The sequence below is a fragment of the Solea solea genome, chromosome 3 (assembly GCF_958295425.1).
Source record: "Solea solea chromosome 3, fSolSol10.1, whole genome shotgun sequence".
Classification (NCBI taxonomy): domain Eukaryota; kingdom Metazoa; phylum Chordata; class Actinopteri; order Pleuronectiformes; family Soleidae; genus Solea; species Solea solea.
Genome location: NC_081136.1, coordinates 22,688,821 through 22,712,730, shown reverse-complemented (window position 1 = coordinate 22,712,730; position 23,910 = coordinate 22,688,821). Strand labels below are relative to the sequence as shown.

Here is a 23,910-nt window from a genome sequence, read left to right as displayed (position 1 = left end):
CTAAGTCCTAAGCGATGACCTTGACAACATGATTTTAAAAGAAAAATAAATCATAATGTTGGGTAAAGCAATGAGGGGGCAAAAGACTGTATTCTATCACTGTACCTACTATTCACTCATGTGTATGTAAAAGATGACAACTGCAAATCCAATATAACCGGCACAGTTTGACTGTCAGCTGAAGCCCGGTGCTGCAATCAGGGATTGTCGGCAAGAGATTAAAAGATATTTTCCTCTTCAGGCGGAGTAAATTGGTTTTGGATTAAGGATGATTGATTGCTGCTGGGGCATACAGACGTCTGTTTGAAATGCTCAGTTCTGAACATACAAGTCATCTCAGCCCGAGCTACTCAAGGAAATCACACCGGATGGAACTGATTGATATAATGTAGCAATTACCAGCGATGCATTGTTCAAGGTTATCATTAAAGGCTCCGAGAAATGCTATTCAAAGGCACGTCTCGTGGTACGATGTATGTTAAGCAAGGAATGTACAAAGTGATCGCACGGCGCGGTACACACGATTTGTCGCGTTCGGTGTGAACACAGCATTCAGATTCTGAAACAGGACGTTAACAGACAGTCACCTGCAACCAGTCACCTAGTAAATGTTACCAGCTGTCAGTCACACTGCTGTCCACTCATACTTTATCATCGATTTCCCCCTAAATGGGAACATCATTTAGAAAATTGATATAATGTTCTTTCCAAAGATGACCTGAAAACGAGTGTTTGAGTCCATTAACTCCCCAGGAAAATGGCTACTGACGTTTTAAATAAAGTGAGAAGTGGAAGCAAATGTTCACATCATTTTTTTTCCACTCAAAGTTAGTTCTTTTTATAACCAGTGGAGTCACACGTCCAAGGCTTCACTTATCAAACCTGAAGGATGCGTCAAAGTACAGTCTCGGGTGGAAAAGCGAACAATAGCAGTTGAAAACAATGCAACTAATATAACCCACCCCCTTTTGGCCCCCCTCATCAACGTTCCACCACAAAACACTATCAGTGGATCCCATGACTTGATCATTTCAGTGGCTTAATTTCATCCTCGGCTCTTAACCTGCACGGCTAGAACATTTCATCCAAATCCATCTTTTACATTTTGAGTTGTGCGTCTCACAAACGCAGATGAAAACAAAACTGTGTTGCTCAAACGCGTCATGACTGACCACAGCTTTACTGTTCCTTGGCAAAAAAGGATTTTTAATGAAACAGGCCTTCATCAGAAGTCATATAATCTCTCCGTGACATTTACCTGAGTGGGTGTTACTAGCGTCTGTTCGAGCATTAACCAAATGATAAAAAATGATCACAAGTGCAGAGTAAACCAAGATACCGCTTATCTTGGTGCACTAAAGCCTGATATTTGCAGAAAAGTAGTGCATGAAAACATTAAATGAGCATCATCCTTTACCTGAACTAGGCAGGATTGCTAAAGATTAAAAAAAAAATTACTAATTATTAAAATACTAACATTTTTATTCAGATGAGCATGAACAGTCTCACTAATGTCATATTCGACAGATGACCTGAGGTAGTCTTTCCATCTCTTAAATGAACTGATGTGAAATGTGTTTATTGTTTGACTTCCTTTTAGATTTTCCACCCTCTTTTTTTTGCAGCAAAAGCAGTTGATAGATTAGATTAGATTAGATTAGATTAGATTAGATTAAATTCACCAGTTACAACAGCAGGGTTGGACGAAGACTAGTACTACACTGATATAAAATAAGCAATAAAAAATATACAAAACAATGACAATACTACAATTGAACAGTGTTGGGAACGTTACTTTAAAAAAGTAATTAGTTATAGTTACTCACTACTTGTTCCAAAAAGTAACTGAGTTAGTAACTGAATGACTCTATAATAAAAGTAACTCGTTACCAGGGAAAGTAACTATTTGTGTTACTGTTAAAAAGTTGCTATATGTCAAAGAATTTTGATTTGTTTGTGTAGTTTTCACAAGTCAGTTGAAATGAGTAGAACAGACAGATGTTTGTACATAACTTTCTATATTTATGGCACGTCGACAGACAGCAAGATGTTTATCCTGCACTTCAAGTACTATCTTTGTAAGAGAAGTAAACAGTTACACCATATAAAGTGCATTTAACTCTAGCAAATGAAATCAAACTCTCTAAACCTGAGACAACAAAAGTAAACTTTTAAACAACAAAAAAGTGTTGTTTAGCTCTGTAGTCTTATTCTTAATTAAATAAATCAAACTCTCAATAATCGGTGTTTTTGGCAACTAACTTTGTAGATGCGTGTGCGCTGTGAGATGCTTCATTAAATTAGAATTGCTGCTCCGGGACATAATGTACACATTACATGTATGTTCTTGCCTTTGATCACAACGAACTTGAAGAAGTGATTTTATCGCCACTTTGAAAATGCCACCTTTACATCCGAGTCCTGACTCGCCATCTCTGCTGCTTCATCGATTCTCTGTTTAGCTGTTAGCTGTGAAACGTGACTCTGCCTCGGTCAATCATAATCGCTTACCTCGTTATTTACCCGCCTCCTCCCTAGCTGTGACCCAGGGGTGCTTTGCATAGTATGCATAGTAACGCACCGCATTTTACGTCCAGTAACGTTAACGGCGTTGTAACGACGGGAGAAGTAATTACTTAGATTACCCCGTTACTGAAAAAATAACGCTGTTACCTACCTAAGTTTTGACTAAAAGAAGCTGAATGCATAGTTGTTGAAGAACAGCCTCCCTCTGAACCCCCTGATTGGGCAAAGTTTCCTGTGACAATCCAGAATGATCATTCCAGAATGATCCAAAGCTCAGAGATCAGAGTAGATTATGTTAAAAGGTTTATATTACTGTATTATTGATCAATAACTGTACCTTAAGTCCCCATCAAATTGTGATCAAGACTAGACGATCATTGGCCCCTGGGTCATTTGAGTTTGACACTCCTGGTCTAAGATGTCCATTACCATAGACACACACATCAAGTAAAAATCTCTTAGTGTGCAGAAATTCATTCATCCATTCATCCATCTATCAACTACTGATGATAGATGGGCCAATCTCAGCTGACATAGGGCAACAGTTCGCCAGTCCATGTATTCATGATACACAATATATACAGTAGGTGAGATCTTTACACGTTTCAATGAAACCACATGGCAACATCAAATGTATTGAAAAAAGTAAAGCGTCTTCATCTTCCACTTGTCGCCTTCCACCGTCCATTATTTTCCGTTCAGAGCCACAGCGAGAGGTGAGAGCGAGAGAGTCTCTGCACCGCACTCCCACCTCTTTGACTGCTGCCGTTCTCATTTTGTATTCTGACTAAATGAATAGTCGCTGCAGAATTAAGTAATCTCCATTAACTCTCAGCGGAGTCATAATCGGGGTCAATACTCTTTGGCCCGGCTATTCTTGAGACTTGAAAGGCTCCCTTCTGACTTATTACCAAAGGTGATTCAGACTCTCTGCAGAGGGATGGCTCGGGAACTTAGTTCAGACACTTCCACTTTGCCAAAAGACAAAAAAAAAAAAAAAAGGACCCGGTACAAAAAGTTGTCATTAAAATTACGTATCCCTTGACCCCACTTGAAGGTTATATACTGGCAGCAATTACTGAGTGCGCCTTTAAAAAGAAGCTCTGCTTGTAAGAGTAGTGGCATCCTCTTGGGTGCGGCATGTGTGTGTGTGTGTGTCGAGGACCACAGTGAGGTCCTTAAGTTCCTGGATTGCCTGAGATGACTCCTCTGTAGAAGGACAATGATAGCAGTGAGGGTCTGGAGTGTCCTCTGGGAAATGTCAAAGCCCTCAGTGAAGAGATTCACTTTGGGGAAAAAAACAAAAAAAACAAACCAAAAACATGGATCTGAAATGGTACGATTGAGACAAACCCCGTCACAACAGCTGCAGTCACAGTTTTCTATTTTCTATTTTTTTATGGTTTAATTTCCGATACGGATACCGATATTGTGCCGCGTTCCATTTACATTGAAACTTGGAGTGACATCACTTCCGAGTACGTATCATTACTGAGACCAATACGCTCATTTGGAGCAGTGTTTCCCAACCCTGGTCCTCAGGGAACACGGCCCTGCGTGTTTTAGATGCTGCCCTGCTCCAACACACCTGACTCAGATGTTAACAGTTATCGTTATCAGGCTTCTGCAGAGCGTGATGACCATTTGAATCAGGTGTGCTGGAGCCTGTGGAGGATAAAGCAGTAGAACATGGACGGATGGAATAAGGCCTTAGTGTGGTACATTGGAAACCAGTGATGGACATTATATCACTCATGACACACCATGTGGACAATTGAAATGGGAATTAAAAATTAAATGAGTTATCATAAGTCCAATGATCCTAGCCTAAACTAGCCATGTCTAAAAATGACTGACCCATCTGCTCTAAAAGACAAAAAAAATCAAGCATCAAAATGAATTGTGACCTTGAAATCGATAAACAAATCCAATCTTAAACCTAATAGTTAGTAGTTATACTACATTTCCCCTCACTCACTGCTCTGCTCATGCTCTGGCCTGAAAACTGGGCTGCAATGCTGAGAAAACCAATGTCAAAGATCAGCGCGCACTCCACTGATATTTGCAAAAAAAAAAAGTTAATTAGTGGTACTGCTGTCAAATAGCACAAACAACACAGCAGACATGAATGTTTAATTTGGTTTATTTTAATTTGTTAATTTTCATCATTAGCACGCTTGACATGATCGGTCCATTAACCCCTTTGCAGATGGCGGTAGGATGTTGTGTGGGAGCCCTGGACGCCTGACAATTCTTGCAGCCGTCAGTCTGATATCATTACGGAAGTTACTTGAGAAACCAAACTCGAGTGTATTATCAAGCAAGAAGTCTTCTGGAAAGATATAGGACTACCAGATTTCCAGAAAATGGAGAGGTGGTGGTTCTAGTGGTGGTGGTTTCAACCAAAGGGAAGGCCTACAAGACGCTAGTGAGACCTGAGAGCTGAAGAGGCTGAGATTTTTGTTGAGCGTGACCAGAATGGACAGTCAGTCAGTCATCATCTACCGCTTTATCCTCCACCAGAGGGTCGCGGGGGGGTGCCGTGCCAATCTCAGCTACATTGGACGATAGGCGGGGTACACCCTAGACAGTTTGCCAGTCCTTCGCAGGGCCACACACAGATAGAGACAAACGACCATTCACTCTCACACTTACCCCTATGGTCAATTTAGAGTGTCCAATTTACTTATCCCCACATTGCATGTTTTTGGACTGTGGGAGGAAGCCGGAGAACCCGGAGAGAACCCACGCACACACGGGGAGAACATGCAAACTCCATGCAGAAAGGTCCTTGTTCCAACCCGGGTCTTCTCGCTGCAAGGCGAGAGTGCTAACCACTAGACCACCGTGTGGCCCCAGAATGGACAAATGAGCGTATTCGAGGGATATTCGTTAAACGGTCTAGAAATAAAGTAAGAGAGTCGAGGTTGAGATGATTCGGTCACAGGATGTTGAAGATGGAGCTGCTGGGCAGGAGGAAAAGAGGAAGACCACAGAGAAGGTTCGTGGATGTTGCGAAGGAGGACATGAGAACAGTCGCTGTAACAGAGGGAGGACACAAAGGGGGAGGACAAGATGGAGGCAGATGAGAAGGTCCGCTGTGGTGACCCCTGAAGGGAGAAGCTGAAAGAAGAAGTCAGTCAGTTTCTATTCAAACAGTAAGTGCTGCCTTCCTGTTACTTGTTAGGAAGCTGGAAGAAGAACAGTGCTATTACCTTTGAACACAAGCCAGGCCCCATCTGGCGAGGCCAGATGTTAATTTTAATGAGGAATATTTCAAAAACTACTATTGTCTTTTTTCCCCTCCCTGGAGATGTAAACATCCATACACTATAAGCATCTGATGATATATCTAATTCTCTCCGCTCTTCTCGCGGGCCAGACACTGCCTCAGGGACAAGTGCCTTTTTGAATTAAGACGATTCAAGGATCAAAACCTTCAGATCCATTCAGATCCCGTGCTATACATAATTAACAACCCTATACCTGTATGCTATTACAACCACACATCTACTGCACAGTACTCAGCACTGCAATGAGCTGCATGCTGTCAAACAGGTGCGAGAGTCTGGTAGCCGGCATTAAAAAATGCACATCTGTAGCTTTTTTGGTAGTTTTGCATCATTTTCTCTACACCAGCGTTTGCATGTCTTCACATCACCGACAGACGCACAATAACGGTCACCCGGGGACAGGGGGGGGACAGGTAGGGGAGCAGCAGGTACCGACTGTCTGACGATGTCAACCATCAGGTCCTGCGCCAAACATGGCAGCACAACATGGTGCGCCAGCTGTAAATGCAAGGGTTGAACACTACAGAAGACATAATACTGAATAATCATTCCGTCTCCCACACCCTGGCCCTTTAAAACTCCAGGTGGGCCAACCGTATATGAGCAGAATTAATAGTTGCTGTCTATTTTCACAGGTGGATTTATTCATATTTGGTGCTTGGGTTAGTTTTCTCAGAACTTTCTCAAACTCTCAGAGTGTCCAATTTACCTTATCCATGTTTTTGGACTGTGGGAGGAAGACGGAGAACCCGGAGAAAACCCACACACACACGGGGAGAACATGCAAACTCCATGCAGAAAAGCCCTTGTGCAAACCAGGGCTCAAACCCGGGTCATCTTGCTGCAAAGGCAAGAGTGCTAACCACTACACCAACCGCGTGGGCCATAAGTGCAAAACAATCTCTTCCTTCCTTGTGTCCCAACTTCCCTGCGCAGGTACCCGTCTGTCTCTCATGGGCTCTCAGTGCAGAGGACTATCACTTTAATGCTACAGTGTGCGTCGCTGTGTAAACACACAACACAAAGGAACATTTTGATTCCGTCATAAATAAAATAAAATAAAATAAAATAAACAGTTTTCTATTAACTGACAAGCACTCATATCACTGTGATAATTCACTGTTTCCTAGTATAAGCTGATATGATGTTCATTACTGACCAATATCAGTCTGATATTGGTCAAAATCAGGAAAAGAAAAGCCTGAAATCCAACACTATCCCCAAAAACACTAAGTATCACATACATGCTCCACGTGTGCACCATGTGACCAGAACATGGATGAGGAATGCACATGTCTTATGACGTATGACTTATTTTAAGATGAAAGTAGAACAGACGAGTGTAAATTGTGACAAGACTGCATATCGTACTGATATCGGTAAAGAGTGGCATGAGCCCTGCCTTGTTCCCTGTCCCCAACACACACACACACACACACACACTCACACACACACTCCACTCCTCCTACCCGGACTCATTCAAAGTTGCCATCACAGGAATTATTTAAGATAAAAGACAGTATGGGAAAAAAGGATTTTCCCCTGACAGATATTATCATTACAACCGTTATGGAAAGTGCCAACTTATTTTTCCCCTTCTCTCTTCCTCTTCATTTTCTCGTTCTCTCTTTTCCTCCATCTGTGCCACTCACTCACTCACTCACTCACTCAACCTCTCTCTCTTGCTCTTTCTCCCAATGGGGGCAGAGAAGGAGAGAGGTGAGTGAGTGAGTGAGTAAGTGAGTGAGTGAGTGAGCTCTGTCAGTTGGAGTCAGTGCACTGCTAAGTCTGGCTACACTACAAAGGTTAGCAGATCTGACTGTCAATAGTGTCTTGTGGGTGGGGGAGGAGGAGGAGGAGGGAGGAGGAGGAGGAGACATGGAGGTGAGGTAGTGGGAGGGAGGGGGAGGGCGGTCGCTTTGAGAGAAAGATACTTTGATATTTCGGAATGTTAGAAGGGTGAGTGTGGAGAGCTGGAGGTTGGGGATCTAATTACCGGGCCATAATTGGGGGCTGGGGAATAGGTTTTGCCGTCCTCTCAACTCGCTGCAGATCAATTATGTTAAGAGAACATCTGTAAGTAGAGCTTAATGAGGTCCATTAGAGCAACATGCGCTGCCTTCCCTAACGGTGCTTGTCAGCTTCTTGGATGAGCTGGAGTGCGCTGCTGACTGGGGACCTGGTGGAGGGGCTTAAATAGGAGAGGAGGCTCGGCTCTCCGACGCTCTTCTTCTTCCTCTTCTTCTACTTCTTCTCTCACTGCCAGAGAGAGAGACGCACAGACACGCGCGCACCACGCAGCCAGGGCGAGACAGAGGAGGCGAGAGTGTGGAGAGGGGGAGAGTGAGAGAGAGAGGGAAGGAAGGATGCAACTTTAACTCCAGGATCCCCGACATCCTAACAACTTCAACAAGAGACGCAACTTTGCCTTAAAACGAAAACAAAAAGAAAGAAAGACAAAAACTCCACATTTTTTTCTGCAGAGAACCAGGACTTTTGGCGAACTTCGAGAAGAAAGTTGGCTTGTGTGGACACACTTTTGGGTGCTACTTTTTTTCTTTTCATCATCCCTGGCTCTACTTCAAGGTACGTGCGCATGCACCCGGTCCTCTTAAGTTGTGCGATACAAAAACAGCGTGTTCTTCATCAGAGACTCGTCGGAATGTCTTCATTATTAGAGTGTTATGGTCATACAAACAGAACAATAATAATAATAATAATAATAATAATAATAATAATAATAATAAAAACAAAGCAAGGCTTCTCCTCTTTGAATCCTCGTTTGCGCACTTGTAAGGACGCAGAGCCTCCATCCTTTACTCCTGCGTGTCTGCAGCCTCCATTCACACTGGCTGAGTGAGGCTGGATAATGCGCGGAACGCAGTGAGTGAAAGGAGAGTGGAAGGGCACCGGGAGAGAGGTGGCAGCCACACACACACACACACACACACATACACACACACACCGCAGCAAATTGCATGATTACCAAGATAGGCCGCCTTGAAATAATTCAATCCATGACAAAACCTAATTACTGGCAGGTAATACCCTGTCAACTTTAATGCATCTCATCACTCATAATGGCGCGGAGAGCATTTTATGACCCATCTCATTATCGCTGCATTTTAGGCTGGAGCCGCATGCCAACTATTAACTTGTCAGGCTGTGGTGTGTGTCTGTGTGTGTGTGTGTGTCATCCTCTCACAACAGTGCGGCTGCACCGGTGCAGACGTGGCGCAACAATGGGGAGAGGAATAATTGTGTCCTTTAATTAAAGAGATGATTTGAATAAAGACTGTGTGGAGAGGAGATAATCACTGGTACGGGTGGCGTGGAACCCGGGACCTCACGTGACGCGCGCGCGTGTGTGTGTGTGTGTGTGTACGTGCATGTGGGGAGGAAAGAATGTCATTTATACAATAAGCCAGTGTCCTGAGAGGATAAACTATTTCCCCTTGTGTTGTGATGTCAGTTTTTTTTTTTTGTCAGTCTGGTTATGAGAAGAATAAAGTAAAAGTAAAGGACAGATTTAAATGAAAATGTCAGGTGGAGTATGTTTAGCTGGTTAGATTTCGGGAAAGATCCAGACCCAAATACAGACTTCTTTTTTTATGACATACATAATTGCTAAGGAAACTGCGTGTTTTCTGCTGCATATTTACTTCTAATATCATTTATTTTCCCTGAATGAGCCGCGACTGTGACTCACACTCTGCTGTTGTGTTGTCGGGCAGATTTGTGCTCGAGTGGCTCGTCGATTAAACCAATTAAACCATCAACCGTCTGACTGCATGGGTGACAGCCTTCATGGTTTCACAAGTCACGCCATGAGGTGTGTGTGTGTGTGTGTGGGGGGGGGGGGGGGTCATCAGTTGCCATGGTAACGGCGCACTTTTAGCGTGTTGTTTTGGTTTGTTGTTGTGAAACTCTGGTGTCGTGTTGTAATAACTGAGGACAGCAGCGTGGAAAAAAAAAAGTCCACCTTAAACTTGGGACTACTGACGCGCACTGCACGGTGCGTCTGCCACGCTTCCCCGTAGACTCGAACGGAGTGCGCGCGCGATGAATGCGCTCCGTTGACATTACGGTAATGACTCACAAGTGAGTTTTTAAAAAGATATAAATATGTAATTTTTGAAATACTACAACGCCCCTCCCCCTGTGTGTCATCTCGCTGAAGGATGGAGGACGCCCAGCCTGAGCCCCTCGCACACTTTCCCCCCCTGCATGCTCCACACCGGGTGGTCGCACACCTGTAGCTGAGTATAGTCTCAGGTCGCTCTGATCCGTGGTACAGTTTTTTTTCCCCGCTGCATGCGCTCTGCGTGTGCGCCGCGACGCGCCTGTGCCAGTGTGGGGTAAACTTTTACATCCTCGCAGGAGAGCTGGGATCTTCTGGGAACCTCCGCTTTAAAAGTTGGCAAGAAAGGTGAGCGAGCAGGTGAGGACGGGAGACGCGTATTCGTGTCCTTTGACACATTTGCGCCTCGGAAATGTAAAACCCCACTGCGTTAAATGGGGTTTATGAGCTGCCACGGTTTCGGATTTCATGAATGGGAGATGTATGTGTGTGTACGTGTGTAGCAGGCATTGACAGAACCGCGTTCCCTTTACGCGCGGTGACCGGCGGCGCGTCAAAGAAGATGGAGCGTTTTATTTATTTTTTGTCGCACGGCGGGAAAACCACTGTGATCGTTTTACGGGCGATTAGAATGGAATACAACGAGCTACCGTTATTTTTGTTTATTTATTCATTTATTTATTTATTTTTTACTATATGCATCCTCCGCTGCCGCCGCGCGTCTCTCCGCACCAAGCGCGCGCGGAACTCCGGACTCTGTGACGCCCGACGGCGAGAAATAACACACACACACACACACACACACACACACACACACATACACACACAGAGGGAGAGAGAGAGAGAGGGAGAGAGAGAGAGGAGGGGGAGTGTTGGTCGCTCTCACGCACACACCGCCTGCGTTTTGTTGGCCGGTGCCTCTCTCTCTCTCTCTCCCCACCCCTCCACCACCCTCCTCCTCCTCCTCCTCCTCCTCCCCGACTCCTTTTCATTCGCCTCTGATCGCCGTGCTGGATTGTTCCCCTCTCTCCTCTCTCTCGCTCAACAAAAGCCCCGATCCCCAGTCTGTCTGCCTGCCTGCCTGCCTGTCTGTCTGCAGATCTAGGTCTATAGACATCTATATGTGTAGCATATATATCTGTAAATATACACACGCAATAGCTGCATAAGCTGCTGCTCTCCGGACGTTTTCCCAGGCGGCTTCGGGGGTTGCATGGTGGTGCTTCGGCTGCTTCAGCGGCTCAACAAATGCAGAAAAGGGAGAAAAGTTTCGGTAAGACGCCTTCTGTTTTCTAGGCTTGCGCGTGAACGCCACGTTGTGTGTGTGTGTGTGTGTGCGTGTGTGTGTGTGTGTGGGAGACGACCAAGTTACAGCATCCCTCTGCTTCTGACCCACGTTCCACGATCTCTCCGCGCTCTCTCTCTCTCTCTCTGGCTCTCTCTCTCTCCACCTCCCGATAACCTCTCGCCAAAACATGGATGCGCCGCGCCGCGCCGGTTTGTTGTGTTGTGACTGCAATGTGGTCGTCCAGCTGATGTGTGCGCACGCGAGAGAAAGCAACTGAAAGAGCTGCACGGCAAATTGAGTCTCCCTCTCTCTCTCTCTCTCTATCCCTCTCTCTGTTAAATCCGTTACTGGCCTTTACGAGCGCGCCGCTGCCATGGCAACAGTAATTAAACTGATAGGGTGAAAATGTCAGCATCTCCGCTCTCATGCCAAACAGCTGGGGCTGAGAGAAGCAGGGTGGTTGTCCCCCCCCCCCACACACTCCTGCTCCTCCATCATCATCTTCAAGATGATGAGCATCATCATCTGGAGGATGGTGGTGATACATGTGGCGGAGGACGCGCGGCAGCAGACGCGGCAGCAGCGGCGGCGGCGGAATGAAAGGGGAGCAAATGGAATCGGAGCCATTAAGGCAATGAGCAGCTGTGATTTCCTTTTCCTTCATGGGAAATGAAGCTTTTGTTCCGGACTCCTCCTCCTCCTCCTCCTCCTGCTGCATGGCAAAGAGAGAGAAGAGAGAGGAGAAGCGGCCGAATTCCTTGCCATGCTTGTCTCCTTCTCCGCCGAGTTGATAGCACAGTACAAAAAAAAAAGGAAAGAAAAGAATGAGTTAGCAGGGACTTGGTGGCGGTAACGCGACGGGACCGCATCAGTGCCGCTCTAACAGGCGCGGCGGCAGAGCGCGGCTGCCGCGTGTGCGGCGCGCGCGGCGTTGTCTCAAATCCAGCCAATTAACAGATCAACAGCCCAGAGCTGCTCCATGCACTGGCTGCACTGTGGGATACTGACTGAGCAAACACACGCGTTCAAATAGAAACTGCAGCAAGTGAGGGAAGTGGTTTTCAAAAGACAAACTTTAAAACATGCTTCAATAAGAAACAGCTTTGGTTTGGATGAATGTCATTAAAATGAATACATTGTTGGTGTTCCCGCACGTGTGAAAACAGTGAAAACAGTGTCACCGTAACACAGAGAGGGTCAAGTTACCACATACACTCTGGATAAGTGTTACGTCTAACTCTAAAAAAAAAGGGCATTGTTTCATTGTTAGAACACCACTCATCGAGTTCAACTTAACACTAACCGTGAGTGTGTTTTTTTACATTCACTGAGAAGTCATTTTGTAAACATTGTCAATCATATACAGTGGAGATCATCGGCGCCTCTTGTTTTCATGTATTAAGTAGTAAAAACATCCACTGTCAGCTGTCATGTTATTATAACAACTGAAATGATGCAACGACTATTCGGTTATTAATCGATTACTAAATGAATCAACTATTTTTTTTTTCTCTCTCCATGAATTAAACAGGCTCTCTGATTTTTCAGCTTCTTAAATGTGAATATTTTTCTTAGTTTCTTTCCTCCACAAAAAGAACAGCATCAATTCCAAGTTTGGAAACCACTGATCAACATTTTTGAACAGTTTCTGATATTTTACGGCCCACACAAGTACCTCGATTCAGATTTATCGATTATAAAAAGGATCTTAGTTGCAGTTTGTGCCAAATGCGGCTGAATTGTCAAACCTAATTTCTTTCGGTCCTTTTTTCTTAACTGTTTGGATGGGTTTTCACCTTGTGGATGCAGTTCAACCTGAAAACCATACAATAAACCCCCCCCCCCAACAACTTTAAAATGCATAATCATTAAAGTGTGGTATAAACCAAGTTAAAGGAGGAAGAACCATTCAGACTGACAACTGTTGCTAAAGGGCTGAGCGTAGACTCATCGCAAAGCGGTAAAGGGAAAGTTTCAGTGTTTCGAAAATAACTGAAACTATACTGTAAGAAGTACTTTGTGTGTGTGTGTGTGTGAAAGGAGGACAAAGGGGAGTGGGGGGTGTGTGTATGTGTGTGTGTGTGTGTGTGTGTCCTCGGGGGAATAGTAGGAGAATACTAATTCCAGCCTGGTGCAAAGCCACACTGGGTTCGAGCCTCCTCCTCCTCCTCCTCCTGCCCACCGGCCCACAAAGGCTCTCCACGGTCAGCTCGGGCCAAACAATACGGCCCCGCTGCAAAGCTCCTCGCCTGTGGCCACGCCCCCTCCAGAACACAGAAGGTCAACACGTAAAAAGAAAGAGAAAGAGAAAGCGAGAGAGAGAGAAGCAGAAGAAGGACAAACAGGGAAACTGTGGCTTTTGTGTCCGCGTGGTGCCGCGAACACGTGGACACTTGTGCTGTTAGTGTAGCACTTCTCCTCCCCCCCCCCCCCCACTTCCTCTCTTCCTCTTCTTTCGTGGTCACACCCAGCACATTTTCGTCTCACAGAAACTAGTGAGAGGCGTTTACTCACACCACCTCAAACTGACTTTTTGCTCTCTTTTGGTTTTTACTCATGTCACCGTTGCTTAATGTGAATTATTTGGTGATTTTTTCACAAATTCCCTCCAAATATTCAACAATCAAAGCTCTAAAAAAAAGTTTTACGGATTTGGATCGAAGCAGGTGTGAGGCGTCAAACGCAGAAATATGTCCCACATATTCTTCCACAATAATAGCTATACTTCACATACAGCTCACACTTCATCAATAATATAGATGTATGTATGTATATATATAAATGCTTTTTAGTTATGTTTAGACTTTATGCAGCTGTGAGCCTTCTCTGATGGTCTCTTTGCGCACTGCATTGTGGGGAAATACACGCCGCACATATACAGTCGGACAAAAAAAAAATCAGCGGATTTATTTTTATGCTAAAGTGATGCTGTTTTAGTTTTTGTTTTTGTATTCAAACAGAAATAAACATGAGCAGCAGGAACAAAAAAGAAGGAAATAACTTTTGTGAAATGCATTGTGGGAAAATAGTTTGTGAAAACTCAGTGAAAAAAGTCTTCTTGTACGATAGGCCATTTCTTCGTGTATTGAAATATGTATACCACTAAGAAAAGATAGACTTTGTTTGTAGCAAATGAGTTTTAGTACACTAAACTATTTTATACTATTTTTAATTGTGTTGTGGATTAAAATCTGTCACCACGACAACAAAAGGAAAGGATAGGAAGACAAGATAAGATTAGATAAGACTTGTCAACAGTCAACAAGTGATTAACACAAAATAAGAATAGAAAACAGCAAGAAAGTTTCATTTTCATATCATTCACAAAGGGAATGAGTCAACACAAAATGACTTATTGTGATTTCCCCCTTTTTTAGATGCAAAATATAATATTTGGCTTTCTTTTTTTCCCCCTGTAACAATTCATATTATTTTAAATCATGTGTTTCTTTTAAACGGAATTTCTAACCCTTAAAGGAGATGTTTGAAACAATATTAGTCAATAACAGTGCTCTTCTGCTTTTTCAGCTTCACTTTTAACAGGAAGTTGTCTGTCCTCAGCCTCAGGGTCAGGGCCGGTGTTGGCTGACGACTTAAACCGTCGCTCTCTCTCTGCTTGTGTGTGTGTCTTCTCCCAGGTATACAAATGCTCTCCGTCCAGCCGGACACCAAGCCAAAAGGCTGTGCCGGCTGCAACCGGAAGATCAAGGACCGCTACCTGCTGAAGGCCCTCGATAAGTACTGGCACGAGGACTGCCTGAAGTGCGCCTGCTGCGACTGCAGGCTCGGCGAGGTGGGCTCCACGCTCTACACCAAAGCCAACCTCATCCTGTGCCGGAGAGACTACCTACGGTAAGAGACGCCGTTGCCACCGCCACCACCGCTCTTGCACTGTGTGACGCGCTGTTCGAATGCACTGATTATTCCGAGTGTTTGAATTGCCCATAATCCAGCAATTACACTTCGACACGTGCATGATCACATGGGGCGTTTGTTGACTCTACGTGACTTCTTTTTAATTAGTTCACTTCTTTGAAACATATTATCTTCCACTATTAGCTCACATCAGATCAGTATCACTCTCCCTGGAGTCTGGTGTCGTGTGACCCCATTTCCATAAATAACATGTTTTGTATCATCTTCTGTTTACATGAAGTCACTAATTAGTTTCTCACCTGGTTGCAGCACCTGGGTTTTTTTTTTCTCACTACGATTTTTGGAAATAAAGGCAGGTTTGGTTTATATAATAGACAACAAGATTTTAATGGAGTGTAAAATATACATGTAGGAACATTTAAAAAAAAAAAATAATAATAATATGACAGCTGGTTACAGGAGAGAAATCCAGCTCATCAGTGAAGTGTGTGGGTTTTTTTTCTTCTTCAGTGGAACTGACGTCTTTTTACCGACAGTGGGTGGCAACGCCGGCATTTTACTCTGACTCATTAAATCACCTCGGTATATTTTCGTTTCGTTCCTTTTTTTTGTGCGCCATTTAAATGTTGATATAAATATCAATACAGTACAGGTTCAGACGTGTCAGAAGTGATATCACACGTCGACAAAGTACTTTATGTTCTGACTCTACTGTGAGAAATGGATCTGGTTCTTTCAGTGTTTAAAGGAAGTGATTGTGGCCTTTACTGTTGCTGCTTGTAGGAGGAAAGTCAGCGCTTTCATTTGCATCTCTGCCAACACTGAGTGGAATTCATTTAATGCAAAACGGTTTTCTTTTTTCTTTTAATAGTGAGTTGTTGTTGTTGTTGTTGTGTAAATACAAGTAAATATCCTTTTTTTTTGGTGGGAGTGCAGAGCTTTGTCATCTTGAAGTACAGTTTGTCATTCTCATTATCTGCGATCGAGGATTTAAACAGAATCTTCCTATTGCTTTTTTTCTTTTTGTCAACAATAGGTAAATATAATTGCCATTGCAATGCAGTCTAGGAAATCAGCAACACCAGAAGAATGTATATATATATATATATATATATAGTAAATCTCAACTTTCTTTTTACAAATTAGACAACTTAAATTTGAAATGCATGAGATACGCTTTCAGAGTGAACTCTATTTTCAAATATTTGGTAAAGTCAGATAAACATGATGAGCAACAGGTTAGAATAAGAATAAGCAACTTGAATTAGGAGTATCTGTTGATAGACGTTTATTGCCGTTTTCATCTATTATTATAATATTGATATTTGATTCCTGCCATGATTATTCAATGTCATTCTTCATTCACTGAATCTGTTTCCATTGCGCTTATTTGCTTTTACCTTGACTCAAAGCACCAACTTTTTTCACCCACCTCAAGTGTGGAAACCTTTTAGTGATGTTTCCATTTAAGAATCCAAAATGCACATTAAAACAGAGCAAAAGAAACCCACAATCAATCGTACATTTCTGCAAACCACGGATACATCTGAACTAAAATGGTGCACAATGACCCATCACAAAGATGTCTGTATCAACGCGATAGTGTTTTATGTGTTTTGTGATGTGATTCCATTTAGGCACTCTGAGTAATGTTGAGTCAAATTTTAACCTTGGTTCCCTGAGTGAATAGAACATTTCTCCACTCTCCACTGTTACATATTCCATATGTATGAGATAGAGAGATGATGATATAATGATAGAACATCTGTGTTAGGTTTTGGCACCTGGTTATGGCCACAACATTTACTGCAGTCACTTCTTGTTTTGTTATTTTGGTAAGCTGTCAGCCAACGATACAGTCTGTGTTTGCAGAAGTTACCAAAAGTATTTAACAAATTATAGCCCCTTACATCTCTGAAATTCAAGCTAACTTTTTCATTTCAGGCCATGTTGAATTCCTCTCTGTCTAACTACTAAAACAAAAGAAAAAAAACTTTTACAATTGATAGTGTACATTTTTAATTGCTAAAGTTCAAGTTTCCCCTTACCAACAACCAACTGGAAGTTAAGGAGCTAGCTTATATTTAGCGACCAGGCTAAACAGTAGCGTAGTCAATTTGGTTGTAAAGAGATGAAAGCAATTGCACTTTAATGCTAAGAAAAAACACATTAAGGCTAAATGTATCAAAATGAGGCTAAAACAAGAGGAGCTCATGTCTCATAGAACTTACTGGCGCCTTTATTAGCATGTTCAAAAACACAAGTGCACACAAACTTAGCTGGTGGTAAACCGCTAATGCTAAGCAGCTAGCTTCAAAACACAGTAATGATGAAAACAACATGCCAGTCATTTAGCTAAATAAATTCAATATTTAAACACTTAACCTAGTAAAAATGTCATATAATAGCCATGCCTATACTAATTAAAAGCAAATATGCTAAAAGGTCTGTATTTATATTGGGCTTTTTTAGTCCTGATGACCGACGTAAAGCTTTTTACCCATTCACAGGAGCAACTTAGCTCTACTACTTAGCCACCATAACTTTATTAACTGTATTGTAAATGATCACAGTTAATTTTAAATAACTAGTTAATTTAATAAAAAAAATTATACTCTCGATGACTAATTGCATTAAGGCTAAGTTTAAAATGAACATCACTCCTTTATTTAACAAATGCGTGTCTCTTCATATATAATGTACTACACCGAATTAAACTTCTCTTTCGTGTTGTTTCATTTTATTTACACCAATAATAAACTCTTACTGTTATGACTATGCATTGTGTTTCTATGGTCAAAGTGACGGATAGAGCCATTAAAACACTGTCTGTGAACAGCAGGTGAGATTATTCCCTGAATGAATCAACCTGTCTTATCAGATTTTACTGACATGTGTTTCCCAGAAGTTATCAAGGGAATCGTGTCTCTGTGTTGACAGATTATGTTAACAAAAGTGTTTTTGTTTTTTTTCACATGAGTGGGAAAATGTAGCTTTATTACAGATTGTGAGTATGAGACCATTTTTCTCCTGAGGGCTGATGTTGTAGTTGGTTGTGAGACATCTGCTGAGTGATTGTGTAGTTTATGGAGGACAAACATGGAAGTCATTGGATTTTGTTTATATACTGTGTATATATATATATATATATATATATATATATATATATATATATATATATATATATATATATATTTATATATATATACATTACATGGCATTCACACAAAATAGTGTTTTTTTATTTTATTTTATGTTTATTGATTATCAAGATAGTATGCGATTAATTCTTCATAAAAATAATAGTTTGATCATGTTGAAATATCAACTTTGAAAAATAATATGATCAATATGATTTTTTTGTTCCCTAACCATATGATATAGCATATCATAAATCGATAAATGTGTATTAATCCACCAGGGACAATAGTCTCAAACAAATACTGTATTAATCATTGAGAAATGATGGAACGTGTATTTCTGGAGCTTTTTATGTTGTTGGCAACAAGAACATACAAAAACTGAAGCGATTTAATCTAATAATAGATTTATTTTTTATTTTTTTATTTTTTGCAAATAGCGGGACTATCTGTTGGAGTATCACCCCCACAATATTTATGCGTAAAGCCAGGCTTTTGCATTTATTAATAAATTTGCTGCTCTGGACACTATATCATGCTTCAACGTCTCATTGTAATGTCGATGCAGGATGTGTTTGTCCATCCAGTGAAACACAAAGTCTTTTCTGGCCCTGTGCAAGCGGATCCTCGGTAATGTTCATCCTTTCATCTCCAAAGTACAAGGAGATGGAATCGACTTGACTTTTGCAATATCTCGCACACGCGTGGGCCCCACCCGTGAACGATACTCTGACATCTTCTCACTGCCGGCTAATGAATGGCAAGTGTAGCAAACGGCGGCCATCCTCAACCGATCTGCAGAGCAACAAAGAACAGCCTGGCTCTGTCTGTCACTCGGGCCAGTCGATTGCAGCAACATCACACTGTGCACACACACACAGTCACTAAAAAGGCGACATGGAACATATTATTCCTACTTATGTTTATCTGAGTCTGTCAGCCCAGGTTAGTGACAAGAGGGGGAGGAGGGGAAAAAAAAAAAAAAGATGACTTCACATTTAGCCCATTTTTACATTCCATTGGCTTAAAAGGAAATTATTTGGACCTTCATTATGCACCCTCCCCTCCTCCCACCCTCTACCCTGAGTCAATCCTACTCTGCTTAGAATGGTGGCGTGTTATTAGACCTGGCATAATCAGGAGTAACAGAATTCTTCAGGGGTCTACAACCATGAGGGACGTGATCTGCCAGCAGAGAAATAATAATAATCCTCCAGGCACACGGAGAAAAAGGTGAACTAGATACAGGAAAGGAAAGACAGTCCTTTTGTCATCAAAGAGGAAGGAAAGAGAAGCATTTATACTTATGCTGTGTGTGTGTGTGTGTGTTGAATCCTATTTTCTCAAAACAGCATTCTCAATTACAGTTGGAAAGTATCACATTTTCCCCTAGATTACATCTGTTTTTGACATACTACAAATCGCGATGGAAACGTCTGCCACGCTGGACACGTACATGTGTTTTTATGGAGTCTGTCATGCAGCTAGCAATTGCCTGGGGCCCCCAAGAACAGCTGATTAATTTAATCCACAGCAAGGACAACATTATGAGACTCCTTTAAAAGTGCACAATCTATGGGTATCTGTGCCTCTCACACACAATTTCTTAGCATGTGAACCATGAAGTGCTCTAATTCTTCAGGGAGTGTTCAAAACATACTATATCATATGTGCAACTTTATGAGTCCCAATTGATGGCACCATGACACCATGCATTTGTTTACTTCAGTCTCTCCTTAAACCAGGCCTTTAGATCAGCGGTGTCAAACATACGGCCCGGGGGCCAGAACCAGGCCCGCCAGAGGGTCCAATCCGGCCCACAGGATGAATTTGTTAAAATTTCACACTAATCTAAACGTAATGTCAAATGCTCCAGATGCCCGTGACTAAATGTTTGTGCCTTTATAGATCCAGTGTGCTGTGTAAATAGTAAATTTAGGCATGATATTGTTGAAATTGCACTTATATTTCTCAAGAAATTTCATGTTTTGTAAAATTATCCTTCATTAAATGTAAAACAAAGGAGAAAAAACAAAGGAGTTCTTGTTGTTCATAGGTTATTATGCTATTATTTTACTATTTTTATTGGTCCGGACCCCTTGAGATCATATTGTGCTGTATGTGGCCCCTGAACAAAAATGAGTTTGACACCCCTGCTTTAGATATTCTGATAAACATCACTGCTATGATCTAGATTCTAGGCTAAAGGCCAGAAGATGAATGTACATAGTAGCCATCTCTGGCAATAATAGAGGAGGCCAAGAAGAAACTATTGTGTTCACCCTGGTCTTATAGATTCACACTGATGCAAGTGGAGATGAAGCAGATAATCATCTGCATACATCAAACACATTACCACTGGGGAAAAACCCATTATAACCCAGTATTAGATGTTTTTTTTTGTGTAAAATGTTCGGTTCCTTATAACCAAGAATGCCACGTCATTTGCATGGGAACACGAGGTTGTAGGAGACACACAGTTTGACGAAAGCCATACCTCTTGTAAACACGCAGCCACAAACATAATTACAGGTAAGGTGCACTCGAGTGAATTGCTGCTCCGTCTGAAAGTGGACAAATTCAGCGAGGACGTTTTTAATCAACAAATGAGCCCCTTGAAAGCAAAACTCCCATTGACGACGGCAGTAATGATGCCACGCTGCTGCTGCTTATGCTGATGTGTGATTTTCACAGCACGCAGTGATAATGTTTGAAAGCCCAGAGGAGGCAGGAGAGCAGACAGACAGACACATTTAAGTAAAAAAGAAAAAAAAAGAAAAAAAGAAAATGAGGACTGTGGTGTACAGGGGCCTGCTTGAGTGCCACACACACACACACATACACAGTGCTAGCTCCAAGGCCATGGTTTTAAAAAAAAGCTTTTGGGCATCAGTTAATGAAAAACTGTAAATTCCACACATCCATTTTAAAGAAAGCACTAGGAGAACACTTATTTATTTATCTATCTATTCATTCATTTTTCTTTAATCCAACTTCAATTTTCCTCTACAGTGGTTTTAGTAAGATTGTAAATGCAAGCAAACTGGCAAAGCTGTCAACATGGCTGCATGTATTAACGGAAAGCTGTGCTATCAGTGAGAGATAACCAACATGTTGAGCATGGTTCGGTGTAATAACTCACATTTTCTCTCCTCCAGAATCAACCTTGCGGTCCACAGCCGCGTTGTATAACCATATATGTAAATGTGAGTGGAAAAAAAAAAGTATCTTCTTCTTCATCTCGCGCCGGGCTTGTGAAGCATTGTCAATTTGTGTTGTCGGCGTCAGGCACGGACGTGACATCAAGTCAAGCTTTATCTGTGAGGACCAGCAGTGAGTGAAGGGAACAGGCATCGGGGGCCGTCCGCCGCTCATCGGTCCTTTCCTGAAATCTCTTTCGATACATTCTCGCCCTCATGAACACGTGTCATCGCCTTTTGCGAGAGAAAGGGCGAGTAAACTGTTCAGAATGGGTTTACTCGCACGGTAGTCCAATACAGACACAGACTTGATGGAGAATCAGTTGTTGCGCTACATAAAGATGTGGATCACTGTGATTTTCTTGTGGTTAGTAGTCTTTTATTTCCCTCTCGGCTTCACCTTCTCTCGGGATGATCTGCATATTTTGATCGGGCAGAAATCTTATGCCAGATGCCCTTCCTGACACAACCCTTTCGTTTATGTGGGCTTGGGACCGGCACTAAAAGTACATCGGATGTGGCCCCCACTGGCTAAGTGTCCAATTAACAATGAGCACTGGGGATTGGGTACCTTGCTGAGGGGTACCCAGCCCTTGGGTTCTGGCAGGCAGTCGAAGGAGCAATCCTCTGGTTAAAAGCCCAATTACTATCTACAATGGGCAGCCATGGTTCTCCATGTTGTCTAACTATCTACCTTCGTACCTATCTATTCATCCATCTGTCCATCCATGAACATCCATGTTAATTCATAGTAACTTGGGTGCACCGAGCCGAATCTGCCACGTCTGGCAAGGACACTTGGATTTGGCCAACTGCAGAATCTCCAATCACAAGTGTGTTGTTGCCCTTGGGCTTAACCTCCGATGACCTCAGAGAAACAACGTCTAGCAGATTTTGTATCCATCCAACCTGGCGGCCACCAAAGGGCACCTGGGAGGTGACTAAACCCTCTCCAGATTCAAATGAGATTGAGATGATCTTGTGTTAGCCAGGCTAAATTCAGTTAGTCCGTTAAGTGAATCCATCAAACCTTTTCATTTTTTTACTGTAGTTGCTCAGCATACTTTTTATATAGGTAGGTAAGTGGGCTGGTCAGGTGGTTACAGGACACGACGAAGCTTTGTGAATGAAATAAACGGATGCATATTGTTAAAGTGCAAGTCTGAGTCTGAGATTTTGATTCATCAGACACGTTAATTATTAATGCGTAACACCTCATCGGCTCAAAGCGCAGAGTTAGCCTCTATAATTCGAGTCAAAAATGGTTTTCCACCTCTGGGAGAAACACCTGACCAGACAAGACAGTTTCCTACCCATCTATAAATGACTGCTAATTACCGGTGAGACCCAACACCATCAAATAATAATACATTCATGTTCTGCTCTTACACTTGTTATTAAGGATATCACGCCATCAAAGTCTCACATTACGTTGATATTGAGGCAACGCGCCAATTGTGATAATAACATAGCTCCACTGCAAAGATTCCACCCACTTGATGGTAGCTGAGCTCCAGGGAGACTTGAGGGAAGCTGGGTGTAGTTTGTCATAGCTCTTCCTCCTCCCAGATTCTCTGCAGGCTGAAAGATTCAGGGCAGCCTCTCTCTCTCTCTCTCGCTAATGACTATACGCAGATGTTCTGTTCTCTTCCCAACTAACACTGAAGGGTGTGAGGACATCGTCAGCCAAAACACTGGTCAGTGGCACCAGAGTTTACTTCACTTCTGCTTGACTACGTTATAATTGCAGTGTAGGAGAATATACTCGCCATCCGTATATTTGTGCAAGTGTATGATTGATTTAAGTAAAATGAAGCTGGTCCGTGTAGCCTTAAAATGAGTATTTTATTACTGTATGTACAAGGGTCAAGCTTTAACCAACCCTGTCACTATTAGCTCTTTCTGAGGCTGACTTTGTAGCCTGACTTCCTCCACTGAACCACTGCGAGTTGAACATCTAGCAGTGAGCAGAACATGTTATTGTACAGACTGACCCAGCTCCAAGGTTGCTCCGAGAGGAAGCGATTGTGTTTCCTTTTTTTGCCAAGTAAAGATCCAGTCAGAGCCTCGTGCAAACCAAAACACCGATAATGCCAGGGAGACAAGAGCGGATTATTCCAGAGAGAGTTTGCGTCTTTCCGATTCAAAGTAAATATGTGAAAGGTCATAAGACAGATGATTATGTGTCATCTTGAAAACTTTGGATGGTGATGTCAGGCGATGTTGCCTCTGTTTTCCTTGGCCACGTATTTTTCAAATAAATTCTTTCAGCGTAACTCATCCCAGACTCCAGGGCCTTCTTCACGGTTATCCCAAAACTCAACACGGGTTTTGTTTTAAAAGGGCAACATACAACGTCTGTGTCCATATTTGGCGTGGCAGTAGCAAGAAGCCGGCATGGACACAGGTGCTGTACCTCAGAGATGCTAATGAACACCGCAGCGTGAAAAACTTGAGCGATAGCCCTCGGCTGGAATGCTGCTGTCTTCAGTATTTCGACGATCGA

At 42.6% G+C, this 23,910-nt stretch overlaps 1 protein-coding gene across 2 annotated transcripts in view; it reads left to right on the top strand.

Moving 5' to 3' along the window:
* The first annotated feature begins 7,790 nt into the window (after positions 1-7,790).
* Positions 7,791-23,910, top strand: part of lmo3 (LIM domain only 3) — a 50,570-nt gene continuing 34,450 nt past the window's right edge. The window contains exons 1-2 of one of the 2 annotated variants that reach the window (XM_058625691.1): positions 7,791-8,405; positions 14,827-15,040. In XM_058625691.1, coding sequence (XP_058481674.1) covers positions 14,835-15,040 — 206 coding nt within the window. In that variant the 5' untranslated portion in view covers positions 7,791-8,405; positions 14,827-14,834. Of the gene's footprint in view, positions 8,406-10,878; positions 11,174-14,826; positions 15,041-23,910 lie in introns of those variants that run through there. The other variant, XM_058625690.1, reaches the window with a different exon arrangement.